The following is a 13,910-nucleotide window of genomic DNA, read 5'->3' as shown; positions in this document are numbered from 1 at the left end:
AACCATAGTGTGAGATAACACACTGTGTTTCACACTGTGAATCACAGTGTGTGTTTAATATGTTGCAACGCTATGACTATTCCAAAAGAGGTAGATACAGTATGGATGATTAGACAGCAAGCAGCTGACAAAATGTTTTGAATGCGATTTTTCACATGAAAAGCTTCATAAGGAGTGACCTAAGGAAAAGCGATATGTTGGATGAATCATTGGAGAATGACAACACCTGAATTGCTGAGGTTGAACGGAGACGCTGTATGTGTATTGTTTGATTAATAAATTTTGTGTATAGTGCATTGTACATTTACAATCTAGATGTCTTCTGGGTGTGAGACCTTGGCATTTTGTTGTCACACGGAGGTACAATGGAACAAGGTCCGCCGGATTTTCGTATTTCCTCCAAGTTCACTAGACTGTCATTTTCTCCTCCTTTGGCAAGATCAAAATAATGTAGACTGATCCAAAAAAGTAATCAATAGTTATTTTTGGAATTAATAATCCAAAAGAGCTATTGTCCCATCATTTTGTTCAGAAGTGATATCCTTCTTTCTCTTCGTTAATTGTCTTGTCTATAAACAACTATTTCCCCGTCGTGATCATCCTCCTGTGGAATAAATTTGTAAAAACTTCGACTCTTCACTTCAGTCAGGTCAATTCGCTTTGCTGATCAGCAGTGATCCTGACCATTAATCATCTAAACTGAGCTTACATGCTGTTGTAATATTATGGTGATATTACTTTTAAAGATGTAAATACAAGGGAAGCCCCAAGTACAGCACCGTAAAATTGGGAAACCTGTTCATCATTATGATTAAATTTCGTCACATCGAATAAATTAGATTAATGGCGAAAAAAAAGCAACGAATGCAAAATAACGAAGTGACTTTCATATGGCTTTGTATGTCTTCTAGATTATCGTTACCGATAAATCCTAAACAGATAAGGAGTATTAACGATATTAAAATAAGGAAAACTATTGGGCAGGCACGTGGGTTACTACCAAAATAGAAAGGTATATACTTACAACTTCGGACTTCGGACAATTATATACGTCAGCGGTGTAACAATGACATCAAACACTTCTGAGAATTCCGCATAGTTTTGATTTCACAGAAGGGAACTAACATTTCCGTCTACTCAAAGATTACTAAACTACATTAACAAAGGAAGAACCAGCCGACCACAACATCCGTCATGTTATGATAGTGCGGAATGCATGTGAAAGTACACTTCATCAACACGCACATATTAATGCAAGCCAACTTGGTGTCAGGTAAAATATAACAGGTAAAATATCAAGAGTGAAAGTGTCAGGAGGGCCAAAATACTTATAATATTAAAAGAAATGCCAATTTTACGAAATATATTTTTTGGGGTAAAGTTTTACATTCATTGCAACATAATTAGATAGAGTGTTGTTGCATTGTATCAAACGGTTTTAAATCAGTAATTGTTTAAGACGAACGCATCGGAGATAGAGACACTATGCCGTGCCAAATATTTCAGTCAGTCATCAGAATTTGGAAGTCGGATATTTCATGCTCAATATCTCGTGTAATGCAATCAGTATAGTTCAGAGGTCTCCCTTGTCTGCATGGGCAGGATAATCTTTAAAAAATTACATCGGACATTTATTCCTTTACACGGAAACAGGGACAACCGTGTTCTACGACAATATTATTCAGTATGAGAAATCATTATTCAATTCGGCACTGTCTCCGAACAAAGATGTAAAAAGTAATAAAACACCCTAAAAAATCTTAGATCCTTTATAAGGACATTCAAATTGTGCGATATTTTATTTTGCGCGTGGTCAATTATTACATTGTCGGGATGAATAAAATGTTTTTTTTTTCTATTTGGTAAGGAGATTTCATGGTATGTATGATAATAAATACATTTGTTATGAAGCTCAAACGTAGTTTGAATGAAGATAGGTATATGGAGTGATTATTTTACGCATCTGAGTGATATCTGTACTGGGCTAAGTAATTTGTTGTCGACAGAAGATATCATAGATTATGATAAAGAATAGTCAATAAACAGGTTTTTGAATATTTTGAATTGAAATAAAATCTGCGATACCAAAATGTGTATCTTTTGTAGTCCCAACTATAACTGTAAGACGAAAGCAAAAGCCCATGATTGAAAGTTTGTCAGGGAAGCATTTTAATTGAATTCTTCTTGACAGAGGTGTATTGTGAAAAGATCATAAAATTTGAATGTAAACTGGAAGTATTTTGAAAAGAGTAACACAGACAAATCAGAACGCATTAAAGGGATCTCTTTATGTTATAATACTTTATCGGTTAAACACAAACCATTTGTCTGGAAATTTAGTGACAGAGATTTATGAAATATTTGTGGTTGCAGGAAAGACTTCCAACATGTTCTCTTGTACTGTAAGATGAATAGATATATATTATGTCTTTTCCCAAAACACCCCCCCCAAAAAAAAACAAAAAAAAAAACAAAAAACAAAAAACAAGAGGTTAATGGAAGGTTAATGCAGAGACTCTTTCTTCAATGAAAGCTGATTCATTTGGTAAATTTTGAATTTTGAACTATCTATAAAGTGTTAATTCTGGGGAATAAAACAGGGAGGAAAAAAGGAACAAATATCTGTTGTTGTTTTTTGCGGGCAGTCTGGAGTGTTTTAAAAATTGAAATAGATGCTGGAAAACGTGGGAAAAACTAAAATGCATATTTTCTTCCGTTATTAACATCCTATGTATAAAAAATATGTTTTTTAAAGACCGATTGTAATACATAATTAACATTGATATTTTTTTTTTCCCGGAAACATCATAATGTTGAAATTAATGTCTTTAAAAGCGGATGATGAGAGAGAAAAAAAAAAACAAATTAAATATCTCAATGGATTTCTTTGCTTGTTTTGTGCTCTCCCCAACTGATATCATGCACTCTCATAAAAAGTCGGCTGTATGTGTCATCAAGCCGGTCCTGCAGGGCCTTTTTCATGGTCCATGTCTCGGATCTGTATCAAGGTATGCTGACAAAACAAGCTGTTAAAAAAAAAAGTAGGTTTGTTGTCCTTCCAATCTTTGACTGCTATGCAGTCTGTTACATGTTTTTCAAGTTGGCGCTCTGGGAGTCAAGAAGATATTCATGAAGTCTTTCCATGGTATCATAAACGAGACCACGGAATTGTTAATGCCCATTCTTTTCCACCTATATACAATAACATTGGCGTAAGATGTACACCAAAATAAACAACTTGGTTATAATTCAAAGCAACTTGCGTGCTTAATAAAAATGCCGAAGATTTCAAGCAATGGAGATAAACGATATTTGCACAACTATACACTTTTGCAGTGACTTTATACTGAAGCATATCAATAGATTATTTTCTTTAAGAAGATATTAAACAAAATATTTCTTTTTGAAAAGTGGAAAAGGTCAAGATCAATGAAGGAGGATTTTTCTCCTTTTTCTTTACATTGAAAAAATGACTTGCACTTAATGGCTTTACATTACAGGAGTAATTGTTCTATCGCAGCGACTTTCCCTAGATCATAGCATAAAAAGACTTGTGTCAGAAATTGAAGGAAGACATACCGATGTATTTACCTCATTTGATGTTTCAGCTTATATGCATGTTCTCGGTAGAGAAATAGAGACAGAGTGAAGTAGATATGTCGCTATTAAATATGACACGACATTATCCTTTCGATGGTTTGGTTGAAGATGGCAGATAACACTTTGTCCTTCCCTACTGAAAAGAACGCAGTGTCCCACAGTGCGTTCACACTGTGTTCACAAAGTCTACTATGAGAAAACGCTCGAATTTAACAGTCTGGAGATTATTTCACACTGTGGTGTGTTTTTTTTCACAGGGGTATTCATTATTAATGTTTTGTTCTACACTGTGAATTAATGATTCATACCTATAAATTGATGATTCACAATGTGAAGAGTTTGTTCGCAAGAACCGATAAGTCCATTTTTGAAGATTTTGAAGTACGGTCTCTGTCATAAAGTAAAAATAATACCTTTTAAATGATACATTGGTCACTACATATAAAGGTATATTTTTGAAGTTATGGTCAAAAGAAGCAAAACATTTCGTATTATTCTCCTCATTTTTCTTGACCTTTAATTGCAAATACCTCCATTTGGCAAATATTGACTTATCGGTTTTTGCAAACAAACTCTTCATGTGTTCATACTGTTGATATGCTCGAATCTATCAGTGTGAAGAGATTTCACACTGTGTTTACAATGTTTTCACACTGTGTTTCACATAGTGTTGTACATTGTGGGACACTGTGTTCTTTCCATGTGTTGCAGTGTGTTGAATGCAGTTGCGAACACCTTTCAGGTCTCAAATATAATGTGTGTAAAGCGTAGCAAGGGTGGCAAAACCGGATGGAGGGGGAGGGACAGACGCTACCTTACATTTCCTTTTCTAGGGGAGAACATCTTTATATTTTAGTCGACATCTTTATGTTATAATTGCTATTTATCATTCACTATACATTTCACCTCAAAAAGTCCGATTCTGATATTTCCTTGTTTTCTTGATATAGTTATCACTAAGATATCCGTCTTTGCATAAGCCAAATTGGCGTTGCTTCCGTTCGTACGGCTTCGGTTTTTTCCCACTGCAAAACAGAAAATGTTCCCGCTGGTAAATTTTCTGGGACTCTTAATTTCCCGTTTGCATCAGTATCTTTACCTGTGTGTTTGAGTTTCTCTCATGAATATTGTTTCAGGAACATAAACTCTGTCGAGTTACAGATCCTTTAGAGTTACAATCTGTTTAATTCAGGGTTTATCTCTATCTAAAACATTTCATCAGAGATCTGCGTCACCAAATAATGACTTCCGAAGTTTTCTTGAGTATTCTTGCAAAGAGTACTTTTGTTTAACAGTGCTTTGGTCAGTTACACGATATTAAAGGATTAGATCATTAGAAAGAAAATTCCAATTTGTTATTCTATTTAAGTGGAACAGTAAGTGTATTTTTAAGAAGGCTATTTTTGGATGTATTATGTACATAATGTAATTAAAGCGGCATCTCCTGGGAATTCCCTTGCCTGTGGAGAGGTTTCATATTTGACCAGGGTATACAGACGATAGGCCTTAGCTTAAACGGCACAAATAATAGTCTCGGGATGTCTATGATAGCGGGAAGGAACTAGGAAGTATATGAAGACATGTTCCGTGTCCGTACAGGTATCATATAATCTCCATCCGGCAAGCTCATGGTATAAAACTCGTCAGTGTGGAGTTGTCTCCGTCATCTTAAGCTTGTATGCTAGGGAATCCAGAATATCACCGAGCATTTCTTGCCTGGAAGATACCTCGACGTCAACTTACTAGAGAGGACTCGTAAACGTCTCAATTGGGAAGGCACATTATACTGCAAGAAACAAGAGGACTTCAACACCACGCTCAAAATGAATGTGAGTCCCACCACCACTTTAGTTTGACATTCAAAAAGAGTCGTGCCATTATGATTATCTTACCGTCACACCTGACATTATTTGACAGTTAGTATCGTTGCAATTACAATAATTCCGAGTGGTATTTCAGTTGACTGCATGCGCTCGTCTTTCATTTAAAAAACACTCGAAAATTGTGTCGCCATGAACTTTATGTATTAGATTCAATTTATCATGTATTTGTCGATTAATTCAGGTTAATTTTGCAAAGGCCGTGTGTGATTAGTCTAAGACAAGAATCAGAAGGGCAAGATTTACCATCATTACGTATTCCATTTAAATGATTCCCCATTTGCATTGAAACTCCGTTACTAGTCGAAATGCGAATAGCATTCAACTTGTTTTCCACTTATTATATTTTCTGCATTGAGATAAGCAATTAGTTTGATATAATTTCATCCATATGGACGTATGGACGTATCATTTACCAATCTCTTATCGTTTTGCTTCATCAGACCATACTTCTACTTACGTCGATGGCAGCAGCCATCTTCCAGACCGTTACATCGTCACCAGTCCCGAGCACCTCTCAGACATGTCTGCCAATAGACGCAGCTGATTCCCATCGACGAGAACTGAACTCTAATCTCTTCTATCCTAAAGCGGCAGCATTCGCCGTACAAAGTTTCAACCTGTCGACCAGTGACATGGGCTTGGCCGATACATCAAGCTGTCCGTTTGATGGCGTCTCCAGCCCGCAGGACTGCCCCGTAGGAGCGAAACCAAACCCTGGAAGTCCGGAGATTGTCAACCAAGACGGCTCGTGTCCATGGACCTACGTGGAATGCTTCGATGCCGACCGTATTCCAATGGCGATCACTATGGCCCAGTGCCAGTGTTCGGCATGTCTGGATCCTTACACACACCAAGTGGATCCAAACCTTCGATGTCAACCTGTGATGTACAACATGAAAGTCCTGCAGAAGACCCAGTGTGTGGATGGCCACTTCCGGTACGAGCAGAAGACCCTTCAAGTCCCCGTGTCATGTGCCTGTATGCGCATGAGGCGAGCATAAGAGGCCAGCTGTTGGTGAAATATCCATGTCTTGAGTTCTTGCTCCAATGTATTCAGTATTGACTGTTCAAATATTTTTACTTATTCTTGTAAGATGTGCTAAACTCCTGTCTTGCCTTACACATTGTCATCCACAAGAGCCATCTAGCTCTTACTAAAACTGAATTGTTGTTAAGATATTTCTTCTCTTAAGAATATTTGTTATCTTATTTTTGATTACTGATGTAATTAGCCCTTTATATAAATGGATAAGACGTCTTGTTGTATAAATGACGCTTATCGACTTTCTCTGTTCAGTTTTGACGATGATTTCAAAGAAAATTGATAGATATTATTGATTTATACGTTATAGCGGAAGAATGGAAATTCGGAAAATCAGAAATTAGTGACGATTACATTCGAAAAGGAAAAGGTAGAATTTAAGTTGATTTAATAACAACTACAGCCGCTGCTGTAGTGAGATAGATGAGTCGAAGTTCATGATTTTCATTAAGACGAGAGGTAGAAATTATTCTGTAGTTTTTTTTTTAAGATGGTATGTAATGTAAAATTGCAATGTATCTCCTGTGTAATAGTATTTTTCTTAAAGGACAAGTTCACCTTCCTATACACATGGATGAAATAAATGCAGCAATATCATTAGAACACATTAGTGAAAGTTTGGAAAAATCGTATAATCTGTTCAAAAGTTGTGCATTTTTAAATTATCTGTGCAGTCACTGCTGGATGAGAAGACTACTTAGGTGCCTGATATCACATTTCACTTTTTTTTTTTTTTGGGAGGGGGGGGGGGGTATAAAGTGCACATTTCCTCAACCTGTCACTGAAGTATGTTAAGGCTAATATTATTCCCCCTGCCTTCTGAAAGAGGCAAGACAAGCGTTCTAATATCATGCGAAAAAAGTTAAAATATGTTGACTTTTCTTTATGTTTTCTTTATTTCGTTGTACACAAGTTAAATCACGAGCTATAGTAGTCGTCTCATTAAGTAGCGACTGAGCAAAAACTCCAAAAATTCACAACTTTTGAACGGATTGTCCAATTTTCCTCAAACTCTCACTGATGTTGTTTACTAATATTGCTGCATTCACTCCATCCACATGTCTATGAAGGTGAACTTGTCATTTCAACTTGTTAGGAATACTGTAAGACGCTTAAACCCAATTCTACTACTGTGTACCCTCACATATGGATCAATCATTTCTCTCTATTTTTTAAACACATAATGTACACATTCAAATCTAATCATCATTCCAGCCTCTGACAATTTCTAACTCGCATTTCTTTGATATATCACGAGGATGTAATCTCTGTGTGTGTTTGTTACTTTTTTAGTTCTGTGTATATCGTAATTCGCGAAGCCTGTAAATGAAATATACAAGTTGTAGGCTGTATTACTCAATGTTTGAGTACGGTAAAAATCAAGTTTGACGTCATGCATTACAAGTATCCACTATGTGGCATAATGTTGTTACCTTCTCGAAGAAAAGCTGTATTCCTAAGTGTGCAGTTATATATTCATGTATTTATTTATACGTATTATAACTGACCTATTTATTTGTTCATTTATACATTATATTTATTAGCCTCTGTGCAATGAACTGACTGTAATGTTATTTATTTAACTGTTATGTATACTATAAGGTTTCGAAAGAGTAATGTGGATTTTTGTCGCATTTTAAGTCTGATGCATACTTCTATATTATACCAAACCGTTAAAAAACATTTAACCAGGATAATCATAGTAAGGAGTGTTTAGACATGGTTAGATGTTTAATTTCCGTTTCCTCATAGGGTGAGAAGCTGCACCTCTCAAGTATATTCTGCGTACATGCTGTGCATGCATGCACCTACTACAAAGGGCACTTATCTATTGAACACAATAAACAAATAAAATATAATGTATCGTGTCTGAGCACATTATTGACTTCCCAAAGAGTTTACAAATACTTAAATGACATAATGATATATATATGTATATATATATATATATATATATATATATATATATATATATATATATATATATATATATCATATATATATTACATACATACATGCATACATTTATATTGTATCGAATACAGATTGACGTTTGGCGTCTGTTCCTCTACTTGCTTAGTAACCCCCGACGCTTAATCACAAGAGACCGGTATCATTTTCTGTTTCCACATTTGTACGTGCGTAAGAGTTTGAGTGTGGCTATGTAGATCTGATGTGGATGTGCTTGATCGTATGGTTGCAAGGGTGTTCATTAGTTGGTTGTATGTATGTGTGTGTGTGTGTGTGTGTGTGTGTGTGTGTGTGTGTATGTGGATATATCATTTCAGTGAATATGTGTAAGATTTAGGGTGTGTGCTCAGTGAGAAGAGAAGTGAGTCAACATCGGTCAACTCGGTCTTATCTCTCAGACCGAGTAGATACATACATCATTCAACATAATTTTGATGTAATCATGTAGGCCTACTTGAAATAACACAAACACAAACACACACACACCCAAACAACATACACATGTAACGCAAGTAACACACACACACACACACACAAACGTAACGTGCGTATACACAGCCAGAGCCAGAAACAAGCACGCATCACAAAAAAGGAAGAAAATTTCTACTCGTTAAGAAGAAATCGTGAAAGAAACAATATAATGACGTAATAGAATACCGTGTTTTCATTTAAAAAATGAGCGGTTTGAGGTAAATGATTATTTGAAAACAATTTCTAGATATCACTTGACAAAAGTTTAAAAAAGTTGGTCCTACGTAGGGACGGAGTTTTTAATTTGGGTTGTGAATTCATTTCAAGATTTACAGGTATTATAATCATTGTTTATCTATACCATTTACCCGAATATGAGAATTAAAGTGAAGAATGCATTCGATCCAAGATTTGAAATATTCGCGATTTGTAACTCGGAGTTCTAAACACACAAGTATGAAATAATGTTGACTTGAATCTTCTCCCTTGGGGGATTTATCAAAAATGATCGTAACAGCTTGACGTCCAGTGTGTACTGTAATTTCTTCTGTCAAGGTGTTTTCGTTCTAATGCAGGGGCATAATAATAAGAAACTGCTACGTCTTACAAGTGAACTGTGTACCTTGCCCTTATATTCAAATATTAATTTAATAGACTACTAACAGGAGGCGCCACAGGAAGATTTTAGCTCTACTGATTTTTTTTCAAGATTTCTTCACAACTGCTCAACTTTGTACCTTACAACGTACGTTTCTTAGTTTTCATTGATGTCCTTATACTCTTCTTTCGGGAGGGGGCGGTATTATATCTAAGACTCCTAACCGGAGGCGCCAGAAGTAGATTTCTGCTGAGCTGAAACAATAATATTTGAGAGAAGACGTTTCATAACTTTTGTTCCTCGCTAATCAAATAGGCCTGTGCAAATTATGGACACCTGGCAGTGATGGGTAACTAGATTTAGAGGACCTTGTCGACGAGCAGTTGAAATATCGAAGAGAACATGAGCCATGCCCTTATGGAACAAACACAGTGTTACCACTGTCAATGTATTCACATATTTAACTATGTGTAAAATGTGTGAATATAGTGTGTTCACAGTTTTGACACAGTGTGAAATTACCAACTATGTGGTTCACCACATACAACTCACGTAGTCATACAGTTACCACAGCTTACCACGTAATGGTCACAGTGTGTACTATGGTATAGTATGTGGGCATGGTGTGTTCAAAGAGTTGTCATAGTTTGAATTTTCCGACTATGTGGTAAACCACATACTTATCATATGGTGACATGCAGTTAACTCATAATAGTCACAGTGTGTCACATATTGCAGTCTATGGGAATAGTGCCTCCACAGAGATGTCACAGTGTGAAACGATAAACTATGTGGTTTATCTCCTACTAGCCACATAGAGGTATACAGTTACCACAGCTATCACACAATAGCCACAGTGTGTTACATAGTCTGTGGGAAAGATGTGTTCACTTATACACAAATATTGTGTATTTAAAACTATGTGACTTACCACATGCTAAATCTGAAAGAAATCACAGTTACCACAGCTTACCATTGGCCAACGTGTGTCACATACTGTAATTTGTGAAATTTTGTGTGCCCACAGAGTTGCCACAGTGTGGAATTCTAGTCTATGTGGTTCTTCCCCAAAAGTCACAAACTAATCACAGTATCGCAGGACTATCACAAGACAATACAATATGCCACACAGCAGTACCTCACATGAGTAACACACAGCAGTAGGTCCTACTGGAATAAACTAACAAACTAACATACTACACACATATTCCAAAATGTAATTGATAAATAAGTAATGCTGTGAATCATAACAATTGATTTAAACAGTATTTAACCTGACATATGCTCCTGCAGTATTACCCATTTAGTTGGAGTGCTGAGGTACAGTATGTGATACTTCATGTGGTATTTCTGTGGTATTCCTATGGTATTCCTGTGGTACTCTTGTGGTAACACTGTATCACAAATCTTTACACAGGTTATGAATACTCATTAAAAGCAATCAAAATTTAAGAAAATACATAAAAGACTTTTAATTTCAGAGTATTTATGATGCGATTTACTTTGAACTTTATCATACATTGTCTAATAATATCATAATATTCCCAATGTCATAGATTTTGTTATGAAAATGTAATTTCATATGTTGATGGTAAAGTATTGTCAAGTTAGTAACCATACCTTAATGCATTACGAATAGATGGTCTATACATGTATATTATCATATTGAAGAGTTTGTTCGCAAAAACCGATAAGTCCATATTTGCCAAGTGGAGATATTTGTGATTAAAGATCAAGAAAAACAAAGAGAATAATAAGAAAAATTTTGCTTCTTTTGACCATAACTTCAAAAATATATCTTTATATGTATGAACAATATATCATTTAAAAAGGTATTATTTTGTACTTTATGACAGAGACCGTACTTCAAAATCTTCAAAAATGGACTTTACATACATATATATATATACTTTTTTTGCAAATAAACTCTTGATATAAATAAATATATATATATATATATATATATATGAAGAGTTTATTTGCAAACACCGATAAGTATATATATATATATATATATATATATATGTATGTATATTCTAAATCATGTTTCTAAATCATGCGCTTTCCTCGCCAGGATAAAGCGTTTTTAGATCTATTGCCATTTTAGGTTTTTTATCACATTCACTTCTGTTCGTTTTTGATCAGTGACTACCAGGAAAGGCTGGTTGACTATCAGGTAAAGTCTGATTGACTATCAGGAAAAGTCTGATTGACTACGGGAAAGACCGTTGACTATCAGGAAAGTCTGATACAGTATTCCATCACTGACAAGGCACAACTACTGGCTGGGATGTCTCTTTGGGGCCGGAGGTGTGAGGTTGCGTCAGTGAAAGACGAGATGAGGTGGGTCTCTGAACCGTTTATCTTCGTGATAGTAAATCGGAGCAATGACATTGGCAATGTAAGTCCATTGAAAAGCTATCAGGGATTCATTTTGTCATGTTTTTTTTTTTAACACTGAATTCATCCTTTCATCTTTGGCTCTTCATGGAGGGAACCAGTCCATGGATGCGTCGTTGCTACGCCTAACGCGCACAGACACACTGCGCGGTTACCATGCACTGTGGCACCAACCTCTTCTTCTTCTTCTCGAGTCACTACGCAGAAAGGAACGTTAGATTCGTCCAGTCCAATGTTGGATGCACTGCCTGGCACAGGGCGTTAGAGCTGCCAGATCCTCCTGTGTGCAAGGCTCTGGTAGAAGTGGACAGACCAGGAGATGTTGCATAGTCTGCTCCTCTCCACACAGGCAGGTGGTGTCATCATTCTCACTATACCCCCACTTTGCTAGGTTAGATTTGCAGCGGCCGACAGCACTTCTTAGGCGATTGCAGCAGGACCAGAAAGGCCATGCCTCACTGGCACCTGATGGTGTAGTTTCCTTAGGGCCGGTAGTAGACACTGTATGCGGTGTATGGGTAAGACGTTCAATCCACATGGATACACGCTGCTTGTCAGGGCTTTTGTTCAGGGCCTTTACAGAATGCATGAAGCTGCGCCTGGATTTTAGCCTCTTTCTTGAATGATCATGATTGAAGAGAGGGTGGCGAGGGTCATTTTCTTGCTTCAGCTTTTCCTTCTGGGATGCAACGGTCCTACGGATGCTTGGAGGAGCAATCCCACTCAGTAGGTAGAGGTCTTCAACCTTTGTGGGCTTTAGGCAACCAGTAATAGCACGACATGAAGAGTTTAGAACAGTGTCAATCTTAGTGGCATGAGCTGATCTACTCCAGACAGGTGACGCATACTCAGCTGTAGGGTAGCATAAAGCCAGTGCTGTTGTACGTACCGTCTTCGCATCAGCACCCCACTTCGTATAAGTGAGCTTTCGGAGGATACTTTTCCTTGATGCCACCTTTGCCTTGTTCTTAATGATGTGATCCTTGAAAGTGAGGGACCTGTCAAGTGTCACCCCCAGGTAGACTGGCTTGGATACATGTTGCAGGCGTTTCCCATACCAACTAATCCGTAGTTGACGGCTGGCTTCCCTATTCTTAAGATGAAACACACTGATTTGTGTTTTGTCTGGGTTAGCTCTTAGATGGTTGTTGGCATAGTAGGGAATGAGTAAGTCCAGTGCACTGGAGAGGGAGTCCTCTACTTCTTCGAAGGTGTCCTTTTGAGATGCAATGCAAAGGTCATCAGCATAGAGGAAGCGTCTAGTGTCTGGTTGAGTAGGTTGATCGTTTGTGTAGATGTTAAACAACAAAGGGGCAAGCACACTCCCTTAAGGAAGTCCGTTCTTCTGTGTCCTCCATCTACTCTTTCTACCACCGAGGTCTACGAAGAATCTGCGGTTTGATAGCATGTTGCAGATCAACTTTGTGAGTCTAACATCTGAGGTCATCTCATACAGTTTCTTGGCAAGGATACGGTGATTGACTGTGTCGTATGCTGCAGAAAGATCGACAAAGGCAGCACCAGTGATTTTTCTGTTCTCAAAACCATCCTCGATGTACTGCGTGAGGTTCAGTAGTTGTCCTGTACATGATTTTCCCGGTCTGAAACCCGCCTGCTCCGGAATAAGGTGATCATCAACGAACAATGCTATGCGGTTCAGGAGTTAATGGAGGCGTTCAAACAGCTTGTACATGTGGCAGAGTAGGGATATCGGCCTATAGCTCTTAGGGATGGCAGGGTCTTTACCAGGTTTCAGTAGAGCAATGACTTTTGCTTTCCTCCACATCTTTGGGATCTTGTTGGACTTAACACATTCGTTGACCATATCAAGAAGCCATCTGCGTGCACCTGGCCCGAAGTGTTTGATCTGTTCCACTAGGACATCATCAAGACCTGCAGCCTTGTTGTTTTTCATAGACTTCATTGCAGATTCCAGTTCACTCAT

The 13,910-nt window shown here is 37.3% G+C and overlaps 2 protein-coding genes across 2 annotated transcripts; one reads left to right on the top strand and one right to left on the bottom strand.

The window, feature by feature from the left end:
* The first annotated feature begins 5,944 nt into the window (after positions 1–5,944).
* LOC139713778 (interleukin 17-like protein) lies at positions 5,945–6,484 on the top strand. Its single transcript, XM_071625480.1, has one exon. It carries the CDS (start codon positions 5,945–5,947, stop codon positions 6,482–6,484), a length of 540 nt encoding a protein of 179 aa, XP_071481581.1.
* A 6,808-nt stretch (positions 6,485–13,292) lies between these two features.
* On the bottom strand, positions 13,293–13,910 carry LOC139713777 (uncharacterized). Its single transcript, XM_071625479.1, has 2 exons — positions 13,712–13,910; positions 13,293–13,612 (listed from the first exon to the last, which is right to left on the bottom strand). Exons 1-2 carry the CDS (start codon positions 13,908–13,910, stop codon positions 13,293–13,295), a joined length of 519 nt encoding a protein of 172 aa, XP_071481580.1.

This window comes from Diadema antillarum, unplaced genomic scaffold (assembly GCF_040938485.1).
Source record: "Diadema antillarum isolate AM-2024a unplaced genomic scaffold, OU_Dant_1.0 seq00002063_RagTag, whole genome shotgun sequence".
In the NCBI taxonomy this organism is placed as follows: Eukaryota; Metazoa; Echinodermata; class Echinoidea; order Diadematoida; family Diadematidae; genus Diadema; species Diadema antillarum.
This window is presented reverse-complemented; position numbering and strand designations above follow the sequence as displayed.